At 41.0% G+C, this 19273-nt stretch overlaps 1 protein-coding gene across 2 annotated transcripts in view; it reads right to left on the reverse strand.

The window, feature by feature from the left end:
• The window catches only part of LOC124595466 (GTPase-activating protein), a 136420-nt gene extending 126098 nt beyond the window's left edge, over positions 1–10322 (reverse strand). Inside the window, exons 1-3 of one of the 2 annotated variants that reach the window (XM_047134218.1) lie at positions 10169–10322; positions 8355–8475; positions 7412–7613 (exon numbers count right to left, since the gene is read on the reverse strand). In XM_047134218.1, the coding sequence (XP_046990174.1) occupies positions 7412–7613; positions 8355–8475; positions 10169–10289 (444 nt within the window). In that variant the 5' untranslated portion in view covers positions 10290–10322. The remainder of the gene's footprint in view (positions 1–7411; positions 7614–8354; positions 8476–10168) is intronic. The other variant, XM_047134219.1, reaches the window with a different exon arrangement.
• Positions 10323–19273: the final 8951 nt, after the last annotated feature.

Raw genomic sequence — 19273 nt, forward strand, 5'->3', positions numbered from 1 at the left:
TTTTGATGCCGAGGTATGCAGAACCACCAATGGTTGAACGGGACACATAGTGAAACAGAAACCAACACACACCAACCAGTATCTGCATGAGGAGAACCACTATCATCCAATTCAGAAGTATTCTGTCCTTCATACAATGACTGTCTGTGCCCACCGGATAAGTGTTACTAATAATATACAAGAAGAATTGAGGTGCACTATACCACATCTTTCACACCAACGGATATGACAACATTATAAACCACAGCCAACCAGAACAAAACGAGAAGAAAGCAAAGAAGAGAAGCTTCCCCAAGTGCACTTATCAAATGTAAAGAGCATCATTAAAAGACTACGCAATGTTCTTCACCGATGGGGTTCCAAACCGATTTTCTGCAGAAGCCACATGATCCATGACATGACAAGTTTCAAGGATGTATTAAGTATCTCAATGCTGAAGGAGTACATGAATTACTTGGGGGGACACAGGGAGGCCAGTCACCACAAGTATGGCAGAACAACAATGCTATGTGCCACTAGACTAACACAAAAAAACAATGATAGCAGAACATCATGGTGACTGTGGAAAATCTATAATATTCTGCCATCACTTCCCTCAATATCTCTCAATTCAGCACACGTGCAGTGACTGAACCATATTACAATAGTCCATTGTGAAATAGTTTAAGAAAACTTTGGCCTTACATCTGCTTCATCCCATTTTGGTGTTAGCATGTTCACTGAGTGATTAAACAGATGATTCAGAAACATTTAGTGACTTCCGGCAAGACCAAAACTTCTTAAGAGTTTTTTGTCAGATTGTATGGAAAAATTTTAATTGCAAATTAATTGAGTGCTTCTCACATTACTCTCCTTATGCTCATTTTGGTTTTGTTCAGCTACACTTTGACTTTGTATAAAAGGGTGCCCTGAAGATCTTTCTGCTTTTTGTAGTAACTTTCTAATGAAGCCGTTGAACCACAGTAGGTCTTCCTCATCCCACAAAACCTTGCTGAGCACATACTGGTCTGATCCATACTGAATAATACTTTTCGTTTTTATCCATTTTTGCTCTATATTTACATCCTCGGAGTGGAATATTCAATGTTGAACTTCAAGAACTCTGTAATTTGTATCCTGTTACTCGTGCTGAGCAAATATATTTTCCTATCTTTCTGCACACTTTTACTACCAGCAGCATTTTGGTTAATTTTTCATTTTGGCCATGACTTTTTTTTCCTTCACATTATTTTAAAAAACTAAAGCCAGTATATCTGATAATCCATGAAAAGACAAAAAAATTGGTTTTAACCTGATAAATACGATGTGCTCAAATACAGGGTGTCTACGTGGACAAGAAAAAAAAAAATTCCCGGATTTTTCCCGGTTAAAAACACAATTTCTCCCGGATGAAATTGCGTATAAAGCGGGTGAAAATACATCTGGGTTAAGTAACAGTATACTTTCCCTCGGAGCTATAAAACGTATCAGTCCTTTGAATCATAAAGGTCTTATACCGGCGGAGGATGTCCCACCACTTTAGGAAACGAAATCCTGGAAAAACAATGCGTTTGGAAAGTTGTTTGATGCGAGACAATTATCTTCGTATTGCGAAAGTATTTACACAAATTCCACAAATTACAGCACAGTAGCTTCCGAAACTCTAAAATAGAGATTGCGTTGAGCGATGCACTTTTGTCAGCCAGTCATAGCTCATGTCACGAGACCTCGCTATCGAATGACGGCAGTTATTCAGAGCACGAGGCCTACGAGAAAGACAGGCCGCGGCGCCTACGAGAAAGACAGGCCGCGGCGCGCACGTTACGAAGTTATGCCGAGCTCGCTCAACTCAGCTAAGTGCGTTTCTACACCGGTTAACTCATAAGCAGATGTGTATGTACGAACGAGAATTGCATCGTCTATTGGCATCCACTGTTATTAGTCCTACAATGATAGGAAGTCCGTAGGCCTACTAACAGGCTCTAATTTGGCAATTAAAATCATGCCAAAATGATTATCAGTTGCGTAGAAAAGTCGAAGTGTTCTGGCATGAAGAGACTTGTGACATTGCTCAGTAACACATTATGCACATTTTTTTTTAAGGTCAATTACACTTTTTGGCATCGATTGCATAATTTTTTATCTATGAAAGAACAACATTAAATATGAAAACTAACCTGAAGCTCGGTCTTTTTTTAGCGTGTGTTACATATTAAGTCATATCAAATACAAATGTGCCGGCAAAATTTTAAATAGTGGCATAAATGACTTATCTTCTGGGCCCGACATTTTTCAAATAGCTGATCCTCAAAGCGTTACGTTTTGAATGAGAGTTATAAAGCCCTGTGATTTAAGAAATTCACTGCACATTCTCACATGTAACATAAATCATCTTGCATGGAAATTTACTTTGAAAGTAACGCATCTCAAGCCACTATTCGTAATATTTTCTGGTGATCTGTTAGAAATTTAAACAGTTGTGACATCACGCACATCGAATGCACGTTAGTTGTTGCGGACGTACTGCATAATCTTTGACCTAAAGCCTTTGACACTTTTTGGTGTTGGCAAACTGGTCTGTGCATTGTGTAAATTACCAATTTTCTATCCAACTAAACTTTTATTTTGGTGTTATTCTCTGATTTATGTTTCATTGCTGCAGTATTATTCAGCAGTAGTGGACTAAAGTTCTTTGTCAGCGTATCTGATCTTACACGTCAAACCTACAAAACTGAAATCTAAAACAATGAAGAATCCCGGAATTCTAAAAAATTCCCGGGTTTCTCCCGGATGAAAAAATTCCCGGGTTTCTTCCGGATCGTATACACCCTGAAATATGATGCACACAGTCCATTTTAATCTTAAGATACAAATAGAATTTTTATAGGGCCATGTGCATCACTCTTGATCTTAGGAAGACGTTATTAATGCCAAATAAAAACTCCAACTACCAGTCATATAACTGCTTCACTTATCAAAACGAAAAAAATTTTTTTTACACATTTGTCCATTGGGCGGGGGCGGAGGGGGGGGGGGGGGGGGGGGGGGGGGGGACAGGCCATGCGCATAAAAGTCTTGAGGACAGATTTGGTATTTCAATGACACCTGCTTCTTATGCTTGATAGCATGCCTTTGTTCACCTGCTATGGAGAGTTTCTGGTAACGTCAACATCTCACTGCAGTTTCAACCAGTTTGTGATTCCCATTCACTGGTGTCTCCTGATCATCATCAATCCCGAGTAACTCATTTGCAACAGCTTTGCTGAAAGCAATGATACCCATTTTTTGTTTTTTAATTTGAACATACAAAGCACAAGCATTTACAAACATAGTACTGAATAGCAATTCAAAGGCCACATTGTGGTACTTCAGCCACATTGCAGTACCACGTCACTGACTTCCTCAGGCATGAGTCGTAGCTTTTTTTTTATCTGAAAGATCAATGAAGTTTTTGGCTGCAATGTAATCCACAACTGCATTTGGATTTTTCACTCCTCCTCACTTTCACTGCCACAAGCTCAGGTTGTGTTTGGCTGTGAAAAAAATGATGCCCTTGTCATGCCACAGTGTTGTGTTTCCACTACCACAATTTCCCCCTTCTTCAATGGTTTAGTGATAACAGTTTTTGGATTTGCCCCTTTTATTGCAGAGTGTTCCCAAATGAGAAGGTTGTATTTCTAATAGAACATATGCTAAGTTTATAGAAGAGTAGAAGTTCTCTACAAAAAGTATCCTTTCAGAATTCAAAAGTGACTCCACTAAATCCACAGTAGTAGTAGTGGTAGTAGTTGTAATGTCTATAGCATTAACTACTTTTCCACAATACACTTTAACATTTAAGTACACCCACCTACTGCAGACACTTTATACAGTTTCATTCCCTATTTCAAACACTTTCCAGGAATGTACTGAAGAAAAGCGTAACCGTTGATAAAATGGAACCACTGTTTCATTGATACAAACAACTTCACCTGGAGTTAAAGCTTTGTGGAATTGTGTGTCCACAAGCTTCCCAATTTTGAACACCTCATCATGTTCATCTACATTTTCTTTGTCACAATGTTGCTGCAGTTATTCAAATATCTATCTTTTGTTCACCCAAACTGTTTATTTCCTTCACTATGAAACTGCATATTTCTTCATCAGGGAAGAAATTGTAAACGTTAGTGGGACAAATATTTGCATGTAGATTGCTAAAAAGTGTATTGACCACTCCACAGTTACCAGAAAAAACAAAACTGTTTACATTTCCCTGCACATCAGACCACTTATTTTGTGAAGTAGAGACCCCATCAGTAAAAGACACCCCTTCACATGACAGCTCACTTCCACTGTCTTTGTCAGTGGAAGATGAAACTTTGTTCGTCCCATCTGTGGACGTATCATCCGTAACTTGCATGTGTATCCACAAAGTCTTTTTGAAAACTAGCACAATCCAATGTCATGTATGTAAACAAAACACCAGTACCAGTGAGGAACATGTACTGGCACTACACCATAATGAGGTAACAACCACTGTCATCTGGTGTTGTCACTACATAACCTACACCACAGAACTTTTGTCACTGGCCAGTAGTATGTGGCACCTATTTGCTTTCAACAAAGTTGTGATGTGTATGCAGAACAGGCAAATATTCATGAGCCCTTGAGTGATTGAATATGATGCACATGGTGAAAATGGAAAAAGACTATGTGTGTCATACAAATGCACATAGCAGTGGAAGAGTTTACATTTATTACTGATTCTTCTGTTATGTAAATTGAACAATACCATACTTTGTAAGCAAATTAGATGTTACATTCATTTGGGCAAGAGCCATGCATCACATTCTCTCATTGTGTACATAAAACTATCTTCCAATTGGCTTTGTGAAGATGTTCATCACCGATCTAAGCGCAGCACAGAAAATCCAGTCTGCCTGTCAGTGCCTCTTTCCAAAACTTTCGCCAGCAATGTGTACACAGAAAAGTAAACAAAGGACAGAGATGCTAATGTTAAGCATAAAGGCACTGAAGTGCATTTCATTCATTCCATTTATAGTTTTGCTGCTCATCAAGGTTTGTGGGCTTATGTTCTGCAATCTTACATTTATACAAAGCATTATGGCTGTCAACTCCATTAAATGAAACTTTTTGCTACTACAATTTAAATATACCATAATGCTTTGGTGTGTGTTACATACATCTACTTAGAAAAAAATGGAAATCTGACAAGAATGTCACTGTCACGCCTCCAATATTATCCCCAGCCCCATTTTTTTTTTTTTTTTTTTTTTTTTTTTTTTTTTAACAAGGTTGTGGTGATACACTGCTCTGTAGCAAGGTCCACGATCATGTTAGTAATCTAGTTGCAAGTTGACATATCACATCACTTTGCAATGTAACTTCACCTCTATATTGTACGCATCAGAATTATATTCATTATTATGGCGTATATGTCTTAAGACATTATGACCACTATCATTCCCCAATATATCCTCATTCAATGAATCTGACACCTTCAACTCACTGCTCCCATTCACAGTGCCTAACTGCTCCTCTCTGATTAACTACTTAGGATCACTTACTGACACACTCCCTACCATTCCCAAAACATTTCACAGTGAGTGACACCAATATATACTACGTGATCAAAAATATCTGGACACCTAGTTGAAAATGACTTACAAGCTTGTGGCATCCTACATCGGTAATGCTGGAATTCAATATGGTGCTGGCCTGCCCTTAGCCTTGATGACAGATTCCACTCTCGCAGACATACATTCAATCAGGTGCTAGGAGGTTTCTTAGGGATTAGCAGCCCATTCTTCACAGCTTCACAGAGGAGAGGTACTGATGTCGGTCGACGAGGCCTGGCATGAAGTCGACATTCTAAAACACCGCAGAGGTGTTATATAAGATTCAAGTCAGGACCCTGTGCAGGCCAGTCCATTATAGCAATGTTATTGTCGTGTAACCACTCCGCCACAGGCCGTGTATTATGAACAAGTGCTCGATTGTGTTGAAAGATGCAATCGCCATCCCCAAATTGCTCTTCAACAGTGGCAAACAAGAAGGTGTTTAAAACATCAATGTAGGCCTGTGCTGTGATAATGCCACACGAAACAAGGGGTGCAAGCCTCCTCAATGAAAAACATGACCACACCATAACACTAGTGCCTCCAAATTTTACCGATGGCACTACGCACATGGCAGATGACATTCACTGGGCACACCCTGCTATCGGATCGCCACATTGTGTACCGTGATTCGTCACTCGACACAATGGTTTTCCACTGTTCAATCGTTCTATGTTTACGCTCCTTACACTAAACGAGGCGTCGTTTGGTATTTACCGGCGTGATGTGTGGTTTATGAGCAGCTGCTCAACCATGAAATCCAAGTTTTCTCACCTCCCGCCTTACTGTCTTAGTACTTGCAGTGGATCCTGATGCAGTTTGGAATTTCTGTGTGACGGTTTGGATAGATGTCTGCCTATTACACATTACAACCCTCTTCAGCTGTCGGCGGTCTCTATCAGTCAACAGACAATGTCAGACTGAACATTCTTGTGCTGTATGTGTCCCTTCACATTTCCACTTCACTGTCACATCAGAAATAGGGGAACTTGGGATGTTTAGGAGTGTGGAAAAGCTTACGTAGAAACGTAAGACACAAGTGACACCCAATCACCTGACCACATTGGAAGTTCGTGAGTTCCGTGGAGCGCCCCATTCTGCTCTCTCACAACGTCTAATGACCACTGACTTTGCTGATATGGAGTACCTGCCAGTACGTGGCAGCACAATGCACCCAGTATGAAAAACGTATGGTTTTGGGGGTGTCCGGATATTTTTGTCACATACTGTAGCTCTGAGAAACCAGTAAGATAACTGCCACCCTTCATGGCAATTATCAAACATAGTAGTCAGCTTGCCCGTCTTGAATCAAAGTTGTATGAAGAATGGTAACATGAAGCCAAAGAAGCTCCTTCAGTCTTGTCAGTCTTAACAGTGATTTGCAGTCATTTATGTACAACATAAAACATGAAAGTGCCACTACTGATTGAAGACTATAGAACAGCACCACAAGATTATACCAGTAATTAATCCAGACATTCTCACAGCTGGCAGAATGTGAAGCACTTGAGAAAAATGTTCAATTGTGATTTTTGTAAGTAGCTTATCAGATGCCACATCACTACAATAGCATTACTGAAGAAAAGTGCTACTTTTAATAGAAGGGTGTGCATAAAGGGGGGGGGGGAGGGGGGGGGGGGTAAGGACAAAGTTTAGTTTATAAAGAAAATTTTCTGTTCCTTTTTTCAGGATAATGACAATAAACGACAGAAGAGTGTTTGGTAAGCATTCTCACATGTAAGTGTGGTACTCTTAAAATATTGGTTCTCACAAGGCACACAATAAAAACGATAATTTAAAAATTAGCAACATACCTGAACTTCACTATCTGCATCGACGGGTCGAATGAGGAACCAATGATCTTTATTGTGATAGCTATTCAGTTCCTCACGTTTCAGGGCTACCTTCCCCAGCACCTTGTCCTGTTTCAGATGACGGTCCCGGTCATAAACATACACTGACAAGTAGCGAAATTTTCTTGGTACTTCAAATTGAAACTCCTCACCAAAGAAGGGGCTGTTAAAACAAGATTTTGTGAATGTGCATAAAATAACTCTGATACTGTTACAGAAAAAAGAACACTAACTTTTGACATTTACTTTGATAAAAGAGCAATTTCTTAGTTGGCAGTTTCATTTTTGCAACAAAGTGATAAATTAACATCTTTACATCAAAATTAGCTTAACTGAAATACTATTCTAGCACCACCTGAACTTTGAATGAAATACAGGCAATATGATAAAGTTTGAATCAACAGCAAAATATATTTTAACAGTAGCTACACTGGTCAATATGACCAGAGTTATGAAAATCTTAAATGCTAATCACAGTTAATATTATTCCCGTCATATAATATTTTACTCACTTCTTTTCCCACCATTAGTAACAAAAATGTTTGTGATCACTTCCACTGAGGTACATAACAACAACATAGTACAGCACAAACAATTATTAATATCTCACTGTCATCAAGCAACATAATACATTTACATAGCCAGTTATGTCAAATTTTTCATCATGAGATGACATGGGCAATATATGGTATTCTTTGTTTTCTTTTGCAAAAGCTGAATATGAAATCCAGTAAAGTCTGATCAAATGACCAGCACAAATTAATTTAAACTCCAACAGTCAAAAATGATCAAATAATTGAAATAGTGCTTTTGGAAACATTCATCAGATACAGGTAGCAACAGAGACATTTACTCTAAATATAGCACTTGTCTTCTAGCATCAGATTAGTGTTAAAATACTTACTTTAGAGTTCGTTCGATAGTAGTAGTGCGGAAAATTTCTTCCTGATCAAGTGTCAATGTGCAGTACACATCACGTTGACCAACTGAACCATGACTACGACACTGGAGATTTTTTGCTTCACCTAGAAGGAAAGTGATGGAGTAGATGAGATCAAATAGTATTTAGATTGAAAAATAAATAAATAAAAACTTTAAAACTGAAATAACATTCACTTTCAGTACATCTGTGCACAACTATTTACACACACTAATTTTTAGTACAGTAATGTTTACATAGTGGAGATAATCAAAGAATACAATTTATGAGTATCATTTGCCCAAACTGTTTGGTAACTAACAGATTCTCATATATATGACATTTGTCAACAAGATTGAGTCACAACTGGAAAAAAAGATTTCCAGCTCTAATGCAAACTAATTCTAGGAATGAGATGCAATTAAATACTTGTGGTTTAATCAAGCCAGAGGAGTATACAGTATCATTTGTGACTGAGAACTGCTACTATTCAATAAAGGACTTGTTGAGCAAACATTATAAATGAGGTCTTGTAAACATTAAAATTTCCTTCCATTGTTTATTTTGATTTGAACAGACGTTCTTATGCAGACAATTAACTTAACACACTTGTTAATTCAGAGCCAAATAAACAAAAGAAATAAGTTGTTCCTGATAACTAAACTGTATGTTCCATGTTAACAATAAGAAATTCAGATGCTAAGCAACAAATGTGCACTGAACTAATTGTAGTTAGTGAAAAACATTCGAAACATTGACAATGTACGTAATATCTTAACAAAAGTCTTCTCTCTCCAGTTCTCAGTTTTCTTATAGAGAACATTATGGTAAACTATCACACTGTTTACACATTTCAGACCTCCACTCTCCTAACGAAGAAGTCAAATTATATAGACGATTCTTATACATGTGATGTGGTAAACATTAAAATTTCCTTCCATTATTTATTCTGATTTCGATTTTTGTCGTCTCATGTATTAGTACCTGGAACTTGACTTTTTACAAAGCAGAAATATCAGAAATACGGATATGGTATCTTCTATAAAGCATGCTTTACACTCCAATTGATAATTCATAACTAATATAAAATGTTATACAACAGCACAGTCAACAAGTTCCCAGAACAGATAACATCAATTCAAAATGCTGCTGCAGCAGTAAGTATGAGCCTAGTAACATTACTAATGATTACTCATTTTTTGCTACTCTTCATTCATCATCGAAAGGAAGCAAGGCGTTCATTCAGTAATTTCCTGGGAATCCAATAGTCAATCAACACTTATGAATGGACGGCATTTATCATCACTCTCATACATGTCCCAATTGTAAAAAGTTAACCATTATCTTGTACAAGGTCTGGCTCTCGGATCTTAATTTTACCATTAATACAGTTTATGAAATAACGTGATATTATGTTATGTATGACTTCCTGATAAAGAGATTTTGACTACTGAAGTACTCGTATGAATGGACGGGTACAGTAGTAGCTTGTCTACACACCGTAGCTAACACAGCTAACCAAGCAAAATCGAAGCTGATAATTATTGAAAGCCTTCGTTATGTAAGGATCTGTTTCTAAACGTTACTGCGTTGTGATTCACAACTTCAGAAAATAATTTACATGCTTATGTTTATCTTATTCGCACCACCTGTTCAAATATCATGTTGACAAACATTAATGAAACGTATAACCGTTTACCGAAGCACACACCTCACAGACTGGACAAGGAAGACAGAACTTCATGCTTTAAACTTCAAAGTATTGAATAAAGATACTCTTAACAGTTTAAATAACTTACCGATTTTTATTTTTAAACGCTCTTCAACCCGTACTTCATGTCTCATGTCCGCCATGTTGCTCCATCCCGAATGACAAACGCGAGCGACGGAACGAGTGAATAGCGTGTGCTGTTGGGTCATGGGATGAGTTGCGGGGAGGAGGGAGAGTACTCATAACCCCTCGGAGGTAGGCTACTTCCTGCATGTCGCAACTTCCCTTCACCACAATTTTACGTATATGGTCGGAAACAGATTTGGTGGAGGGAGAGCAGGGCAGGGGGCCGGAGAGATAAAGAAGGGGACGGGCAAGCAGATCGGGCGTCTTGCTTACACTGGATTTCCGCTGTTGATAAGACGCCTTGGGACTATTCTGTGTCAAGAAAGGAGCTATTCTTTGAACATGTACCTGTAAATATTTACCAGCGACGGCAGTTCCTCTGTGAGAATGATTTATCTGAATCTTATCTACTGCGTTAGGTTTTATGAATGAGACTCCTCTTTCACTGCTAGTAATGTGCTTTGTTAATGTCTGAACAGTAAAATACATTACAATCCTTTATTTTACAGAGTGCGCGACTGAAAATTATACTAAACTGGTTACCAACATTGTCTCAGGTGTCTGGTCATTAACTTTGTGCCAGAAGATTTTAAAAAAAATTATAATTGATTGGACGAACTATTTTTTCAGGACATCCACCTGGCACATAATCCGTCTCTTTAGCTATCAAAGATGATTTCGTAAAGTGCAATGGACATTTCTATAAGACACATATTGCTACTTTCCTTGCGGTTTTTTCCTGTTCCCTTTAGTAACTTTACTAAGATACCGGTACAAAACATGCTTCGTAAAGAAGATGCGGAACCGCTACTTGCGTTTGGCAGATGTTTATGTCCAGCTTCTGCAACGTGAATGAATTCAGAAGCGTGACAGCTACCTCTCCTAGCTCCCCTCCTCTTCCCTCACCACATCTCTCGCGCCAGCGCGCGCACACTCTCGCTCTCGCTCTCTCTCTCTCTCTCTCTCTCACACACACACACACACACACAGAGAGAGAGAGAGAGAGAGAGAGAGAGAGAGAGAGAGAGAAGATGTACACGTGAAGAGAAAACACTCTCTGTGAGAGAAGAAAAAACAAAATTAAGGTAGAGTGGTTTAAGACACAGCGGCGGCCTATACTGACAAGAGCCTTGTCACACTATCTGCTGTTTTTACCTACCGAAGGCTAAACGCATTAAAGTTTCTCTTACTTTTCATTTCGGAGCAGGCTGTAATATCAAATATGTTGCAGTCCTCATCGCTCGATACAGATTACATATTTCACAAAAAACGAGCAACAAAATTCGCCATTGTAGAATCATTATTATTCAGTTTCTATTTAATCAAACACTAGTCACTGTTTGGAAAGAAATAGCCGGGAAATTTTACCAGTATAGACTATACAACAAATTACTTACCCCCTTCATAATACCAACTGCAAAAATGTTGTTCTGATAGTTGGAAACATATATGAAGAATTATGGTGACAAGGTTATATAGAACATGTTATATGTAACAGTACATGAAGAATCATACAGATTAAGTATCAGGACCGCATTTCTGCACAGGCTACGCAGGTTTAGGAGCCCTCACCACAAAAATCTATAACAAAGATGTCTTCGTCTTAATACTGATCCGCGGGATCCATTAATCGTAAAAGACATAGATGAAATTATTTTTATAGGATTATTCTAATAATATTTTCAGTGGAAAGCTCTCTCTCGCCTCAAATCCCCACTGGCACCTACTCAAACGCTTGGCACCTCACCTCGCCAAATCGTAGAGCTTTTAAAATAACGGCTACAGTAATGGAATTTTAGCAGTGCAACTGTATTACGATGTCAGTTGGGATTTTCAGATTAGATAAATTACACTTATGGACAACTGGCGCGCAATAACTGTTGCACTGGGAGTTTCAAATCAGTTTGATTTCGCGGAAAATCGACTCCTTCCATAGCTTATTTCATCCAAATGAGGTCCCGAATGCAGTGATTCGGCTGAAATGGTGTCCTAAAACCGTTGTATCCTCTTCTGAGGTAAGATGGTCCATAACTGCTGCAGTTGCTCCTTGATGTACCGGATGCTGGCACTTGAATACGCTCGAGCTGGTTCCATATACGTGTCATCAGGAGCAGATTTGGAATCTTGCTGGCCACGGGAGTACCTCAACATCACGCAGACAGTTCATAGAGATATGTGTCATGCGTGGCCAAGGATTGTCTTGTTGAAAACTGGCACCACAGTACTGTGGCATTAGAGGTAAACACAAGGACGCACGATGTTCGTGACGCACCGTTGTGCCGTCACGGTCTTTCAGTCACTACCAGCCGTGACCTGAAGTCATACCCTACGGCTTCCCATACCATGATGCCAAGATTAAAGCCGCTGTAACTCTCCAAAACACTGGAAGCATGCCCTGGTCAAAGGTGATCATCCAGGCTAGTGTATAACCGCGACTCATCGCTGAGTGCAGAGCGACGCCATTAATCAGCAGTCCATGCTTCTTGGTAACGGCATCATTCTTCAAACGCAGCGGTTCGTGTTGTAGTGATCGCACCAACCTACGTATGGGACGGTAATTTCTTAGTTCGGCTGGTGATAGCCTCCAACGACTGATGCGGAATGACACTGAATGTTGCCAGCAGTCCATTACTTTTACTCGGATGGCAAGCGCAGATGTGAAGGGTTACCACGTCGTTGGTGCACAGTGTGGCGATTCTCCCTTGTGTTGGTCAGACGTGGTCGACCGGGACCTTGAGGACGAGAATGCCTGCCCTCGCATTCCCATGCAGTCAAACATCAATTCCGAATACCTCACAAATCTGGGTATGGCGCGGTTCGACCGGCCGGCCAAATGGAGACCTACAGTTATGTCCCTTTCAAACACTATTAGGTGCTGATAATGCTGTCTCACACGAGTACACAGATTCTCCATGTCCTTCACAATGATCACTCAACATCTGACTCTGGTCTCGCCTCTTATACAGGGTGATTCACGGAGATATGCAAATATTTAAAAGTAAAACTAAAGAAAAAAGCCATATAAACATAGGTCCGTAAATGTTTAGTTACGAAGTTATGGCTAATAAAAGATTTTGCCTGATATTTAGCAACTTTGCTAAAATGAAGCCATCGCAAAACTGTACGAGGTTAAAGTAAAGCACGATTTCCATGTATTTTATTTATTGGTCTGGTGAATCTAATAAAACAATGCCCAGACGTGTGTCTGCAGTAGGTAGAGAACCTGTCTCCTGTAAGATTCGAAATACTCCGCTAATGGTTCGTGTATTCGTAATCTGAGTCGGATAACGTCCGCGACATTCGTTAACTGCAGTCGTAGCATTACCATCACATTTGCCATAAATAAACACCATATCGGCATATTCCTCCGTCGTAAATTTGGAAAGCATCCCTATTTCATAAATAATCTACAAACTACAACAGTTACTATGTAGTTTCATTTAAATACACTGTTATTATTACGTTCTTTCACTGAACAATACAGAAAAGTAACTCGTTTCAAGGTTAGGAGACGACTGAAACAACTTACTAACGGTTGCCAACAATGACGTAAACGTTTCTACATTGTTAATGGAAAGTAAACAAATTTACTTGTATTAACAATTCTAGCATCTCTGAATGTTCTGGAAAATAACCGCAGATACTCGTTTGGGACATGTTTTATTAGATTTACCGTAATAATGTCGTGTGACGAGGGTCTTCTGTCGGGTAGACCGCTCGCCTGGTGCAAGTCTTTCGATTTGACGCCACTTCGGTGATTTGCGTGGCGATGGGAATGAAATGTTGATGATTAGGACGACACAACACCCAGTCCCTGAGCGGAGAAAATCTCCGACCCAGCCGGGAATCGAACCCGTGCCCTTAGGATTGACGGTCCGTCGCGCTGGACCACACAGCTACCGGGGACGGACATTAGATTCACCAGACCAATAACAACAAAATAAATGGAAATTGTGCTTTACTTTAACCTCGTAGAGTTTCGCGGCGGCTCCATATTAGCAAAGTCACTAAATATTCAGGGAAAATCTTTTATAAACAATAACTTCATAACTAAATATTTGCGGATCTATGTTTTTTTTATATGAACTTTTTTCTTTAGTTTTACTTGTAGAATAACATATTAAAGTATTTGCATATCTTCATGAATCACCCTGTATAGGCTAATAGGCCCGGTAACAAAATACAAAACACGAACAATAATACACTCTGGTGGACTTTCTACCTGTTAAAGAAAGTTGCAAATCTTATCATTTACATTCCCGGCTATGGTGCTTATGTGGTGTCATGAACTTTCCGACCGCGAGTTTACGACCCGTGACGTCAATGAAGTATTTCCAACAACAAACATTTTAGCCGTGGATTTTCCGGCCGTTTTAATAATGAGAACATCTCTTCCACTTCTGTCCCAGATTAAGACTGTCTTTGCACATGGTACACATGCATGTTTAAGTGTTTTTTCCTTTTTATATATTTTTAAGTTTTTTCCTTTCTACCACATTACTGCAGGAAATGATTAAACTTTTTATCTTACGAGTTTTAATTTCTCCCTTAATTTTTTGTAACATCTTCTCAAATCCGTGAATCGTTACATGTATTTATAATGTCTTTTACACTTTTGCCAAGATTTACATATCCTTTTCTTCTCTTTTGAAGAGGAGGCCAATGGAAACGTTCGTAATTTCAAGTACAGCTTTTACTACTTCCTCGTTCAACTTTTTTATCGGTAAGTATACGTTCAAATGTTTTCGATCTACTGAAGAGTTTAGTTTCTTATGGCAACCGATCGTAATTAAGAAAAAGAAAAAAACAGTTATTACTTCACTTAATTTCAAAATTTCTTGGAGCAGATGAATCTCTGAACTAGAGCCAGGTCCTAAAGCTTAGTTTACTCGACGACACTAGGTTGCACGCAACCATGCTACCGTCCACGGCGCATGCGCGCCGCTCGTTTGCGCAACTCGGGGTTGGCGAAACTAAACACTTTCGGCGTTTTCCAACTTTAGCGACATTAGTTGCATGAGTTTTGAGGTTGTGTGTGTTCATGGAGTGTAGACAAACTAAAATATGAAATGGGGAGCGGAGAACATTGTTCGCTTTTTGGATATCTATGCATTGCAGAGGTGTTTGTGGGATTTCAGTGATGCTGATTTCAAAAATAAGCAACATATTGCTGCTCCTGAGACCTTCACGTGCGATCAGAACATGGTTTGACAGTATCTGAGCTGCAGGGCAAAATTTATTGGGTTAGGAGCACATATACAACTGAATTAAGAAAAATACAAGTAATTCTAGATGTGGCATTGCTCTCGTCTACAAGACTAATTCCCATCGTTCGAGTTGGCCAACTCTTTGTTAAGGAATATTGTTGACAGGAGGGAAGGCTACACAAATCAAGAAGCTGCATTCTTTATTCAATATTCATCTATTTATAACGTCACAGCAGTGGTCCCCATTCACATATGTTAGAATTTTGAAATGTTGTCACTGTACAGATCTATTTTCAAGAGAGTAGTTTCAAAACCATTCTCTTCTTAATGCGGCCTCCTTCGAATAATTATTGCTGTTAATGTTAATAATTATTACTGTTAATGTTAATAATTATTGGTGTTAATGGAAAAAGTGTCAGCACCAACTAAAACCGCATCTTATAACATGCCGAGTGTTCCCGAGTGTAATGCACGCAACATGATATTTAATTTCAGTTCTGTGCAACAATGCTTCGTGCATTACAGTAGCTTTACTCCTTATCGCATAATTAACTCTACTTAGAAGAAACGTGAACAGTTCTCGTGACATTCTAAATTCAAATGGCTCCGTGCACTATGGGACTTAACTTCGCGGTCATCAGTCCCCTAGAACTTAGAACTACTTAAACATAACTAACCTAAGGACATCACACACATCCATGCCCGAGGCAGGATTCGAACCTGCGGTTCGAGACTGTCGCGCCTAGAACCGCTCGACCACACCGGCTACCGGCCGGCGTGACATTCTAAGATAACTGAAAGAACTTCTTGGGTCTTCCATTATAAATTATTTCAGCAAGGATGCTGAGTAACTCCAGTCACGAATCGAAACACGTTTCTTATTTTTTCTTCTTCTTATGTAGTGATTCCACGCTACTAGATTTAACTCCATCACAACTCGTGCGACGTGCAGCTGCCAAAACTTTAGTTTCAGACACGACAGACAGACCCTCAAAACGGCGAAACTGAAGTGTATACTGGTGGCGCTGTGTCTACAGTCAAACATGAAACCATTTGCGTGCAACTCATTCCTTCCAACGAGTGGCGCAACCCAATGTCGTCGTGTAAACTAGGCTACGTCGTCCCAATACCTGCTCTTCTTGCTCTATACAATACAGTCTTGGAGTTATCATGATTTGGCATATTTGTGAGGAAAATTAAACCTTTATATTCCAAAACTTGGAGTTCCTCTTTAGAAATTTGGAAAGTAGGCACTGTCTTTTCTTCGCGGACTCTTTCCTTGCAGTTATGGATTCGTTTTTTATTCTACGCATCCGTTTCGTCAGGTAGTCAAGAATGTCGCTTTTCAGCCACGATTCTGCCACTCGCAATTTTTGAAGTCTTGGCACTTACTCTGTCCGGAACTCACACACAACCAGTTCGTATACTTCCACATTTTCTGTGCATCTGGTCGCGATGACCACCCTTGAAAAGAGACATAATTCCTTTCGTTGTTGTCATTACTCCATTACTCGCGGTGTATAGAATTAAAGTGGCATACGAAATCGCACAGAAACGAGGGCTGTGGGCGAGGACACTGCCAGAATGACGGTTACAGCACGTCCGCTGCTGCTGAGCGACTGACGTAGATCAGCAGTGGAGGAAGACCTGGCCGGAAACACCACGGTCCGAAACCGCTTGGTCGGAAGTGCCACAATAGGGTCGTAAACTGTGGTGTCACCGCCAGACACCACACTTGCTAGGTGGTAGCTTTAAATCGGCCGCGGTCCATTAGTACATGTCGGACCCGCGTGTCGCCACTGTCAGTGATCGCAGACCGAGCGCCACCACACGGCAGGTCTCGAGAGACGTACTAGCACTCGCCCCAGTTGTACGGACGACTTTGCCAGCGACTACACTGACGAAGCCTTTCTCTCATTTGCCGAGAGATAGTTAGAATAGCCTTCAGCTAAGTCCATGGCTACGACCTAGCAAGGCGCCATTAACCATTTCTAGAGAGAGTCTCACTTGTATCATCAAGAACGCTGTATACAAATGATGGATTAAAGTTAAGTATTCCAGCAGCTACGTACTTTTCTTTATAGCATTCATTACGTATGCTGTTTCAGACCTAACGCCAGCCTGCGTGAGTTAGCGCGTGCATCTCGGCCTTCTCTAGCTATATAACAGAAACACTATGCTCGGAAAGTCCATGTAGCCATTTACGTGCACGAAGTTACCTTGACATCCGACCGTTTCTTCTGAGTGCTTCACTTTCATTGACAGTGGCGGCGTTAGACGCCAGCGAGCGCTGACGGCCTTGCGCCTGTTGGGGCCTCGCAAAAAAGTTGTTGAACCTGTTAAAATTTTAGCTACTTAGTTGTCCGTCTCTGTTTCCGTACAAATGTAGTAGTATTTCTCTAGGGTCGACTGGCAACATTATGACAGTTAAGTCATATTACAAGTTGCATCTAAGGTGTACACCTATGCGGCAGCGCGCAAGCATACAAGTTTGGGACTGCAGACTGGTTGTGGTAGGCCTATTATACATCACACGATTCGCGCAGTATATCTTTTCGCGTATCAGCGATTGCGCATTAGACGGCAGTAACGCATGGAACTCGAAGGAGACTGTTTTGTTGTAAAGTCGTTCATACAGACTAAAAAAATTTTCTAAAATAAATTATTAAATTATATACTTACGGAGGAAGCTGATCGCCGTAGAAAGATGGATGTTAAACGGAAAATACACTTACTTTTCTTTATACCATATTTACAGCCCGCTTCCGCCGTTGAATGGCGCTAGCTGCGCAGCATTTGTGCACCGCCGCCGTCAGTGTCAGCCAGTTTGCCGTGGCATACGGAGCTCCATCGCAGTCTTTAACACTGGTAGCATGCCGCGACAGCGTGGACGTGAACCGTATGTGCAGTTGACGGACTTTGAGCGAGGGCGTATAGTGGGCATGCGGGAGGCCGGGTGGACGTACCGCCGAATTGCTCAACACGTGGGGCGTGAGGTCTCCACAGTACATCGATGTTGTCGCCAGTGGTCGGCGGAAGGTGCACGTGCCCGTCGACCTGGGACCGGACCGCAGCGACGCACGGATGCACGCCAAGACCGTAGGATCCTACGCAGTGCCGTAGGGGACCGCACCGCCACTTCCCAGCAAATTAGGGACACTGTTGCTCCTGGGGTATCGGCGAGGACCATTCGCAACCGTCTCCATGAAGCTGGGCTACGGTCCCGCACACCGTTAGGCCGTCTTCCGCTCACGGCCCAACATCGTGCAGCCCGCCTCCAGTGGTGTCGCGACAGGCGTGAATGGAGGGACGAATGGAGACGTGTCGTCTTCAGCGATGAGAGTCGCTTCTGCCTTGGTGCCAATGATGGTCGTATGCGTGTTTGGCGCCGTGCAGGTGAGCGCCACAATCAGGACTGCATACGACCGAGGCACACAGGGCCAACACCCGGCATCATGGTGTGGGGAGCGATCTCCTACACTGGCCGTACACCACTGGTGATCGTCGAGGGGACACTGAATAGTGCACGGTACATCCAAACCGTCATCGAACCCATCGTTCTACGATTCCTAGACCGGCAAGGGAACTTGCTGTTCCAACAGGACAATGCACGTCCGCATGTATCCCGTGCCACCCAACGTGCTCTAGAAGGTGTAAGTCAACTACCCTGGCCAGCAAGATCTCCGGATCTGTCCCCCATTGAGCATGTTTGGGACTGGATGAAGCGTCGTCTCACGCGGTCTGCACGTCCAGCACGAACGCTGGTCCAACTGAGGCGCCAGGTGGAAATGGCATGGCAAGCCGTTCCACAGGACTACATCCAGCATCTCTACGATCGTCTCCATGGGAGAGTAGCAGCC

Source organism: Schistocerca americana, chromosome 2 (assembly GCF_021461395.2).
Source record: "Schistocerca americana isolate TAMUIC-IGC-003095 chromosome 2, iqSchAmer2.1, whole genome shotgun sequence".
NCBI classification, from domain to species: domain Eukaryota; kingdom Metazoa; phylum Arthropoda; class Insecta; order Orthoptera; family Acrididae; genus Schistocerca; species Schistocerca americana.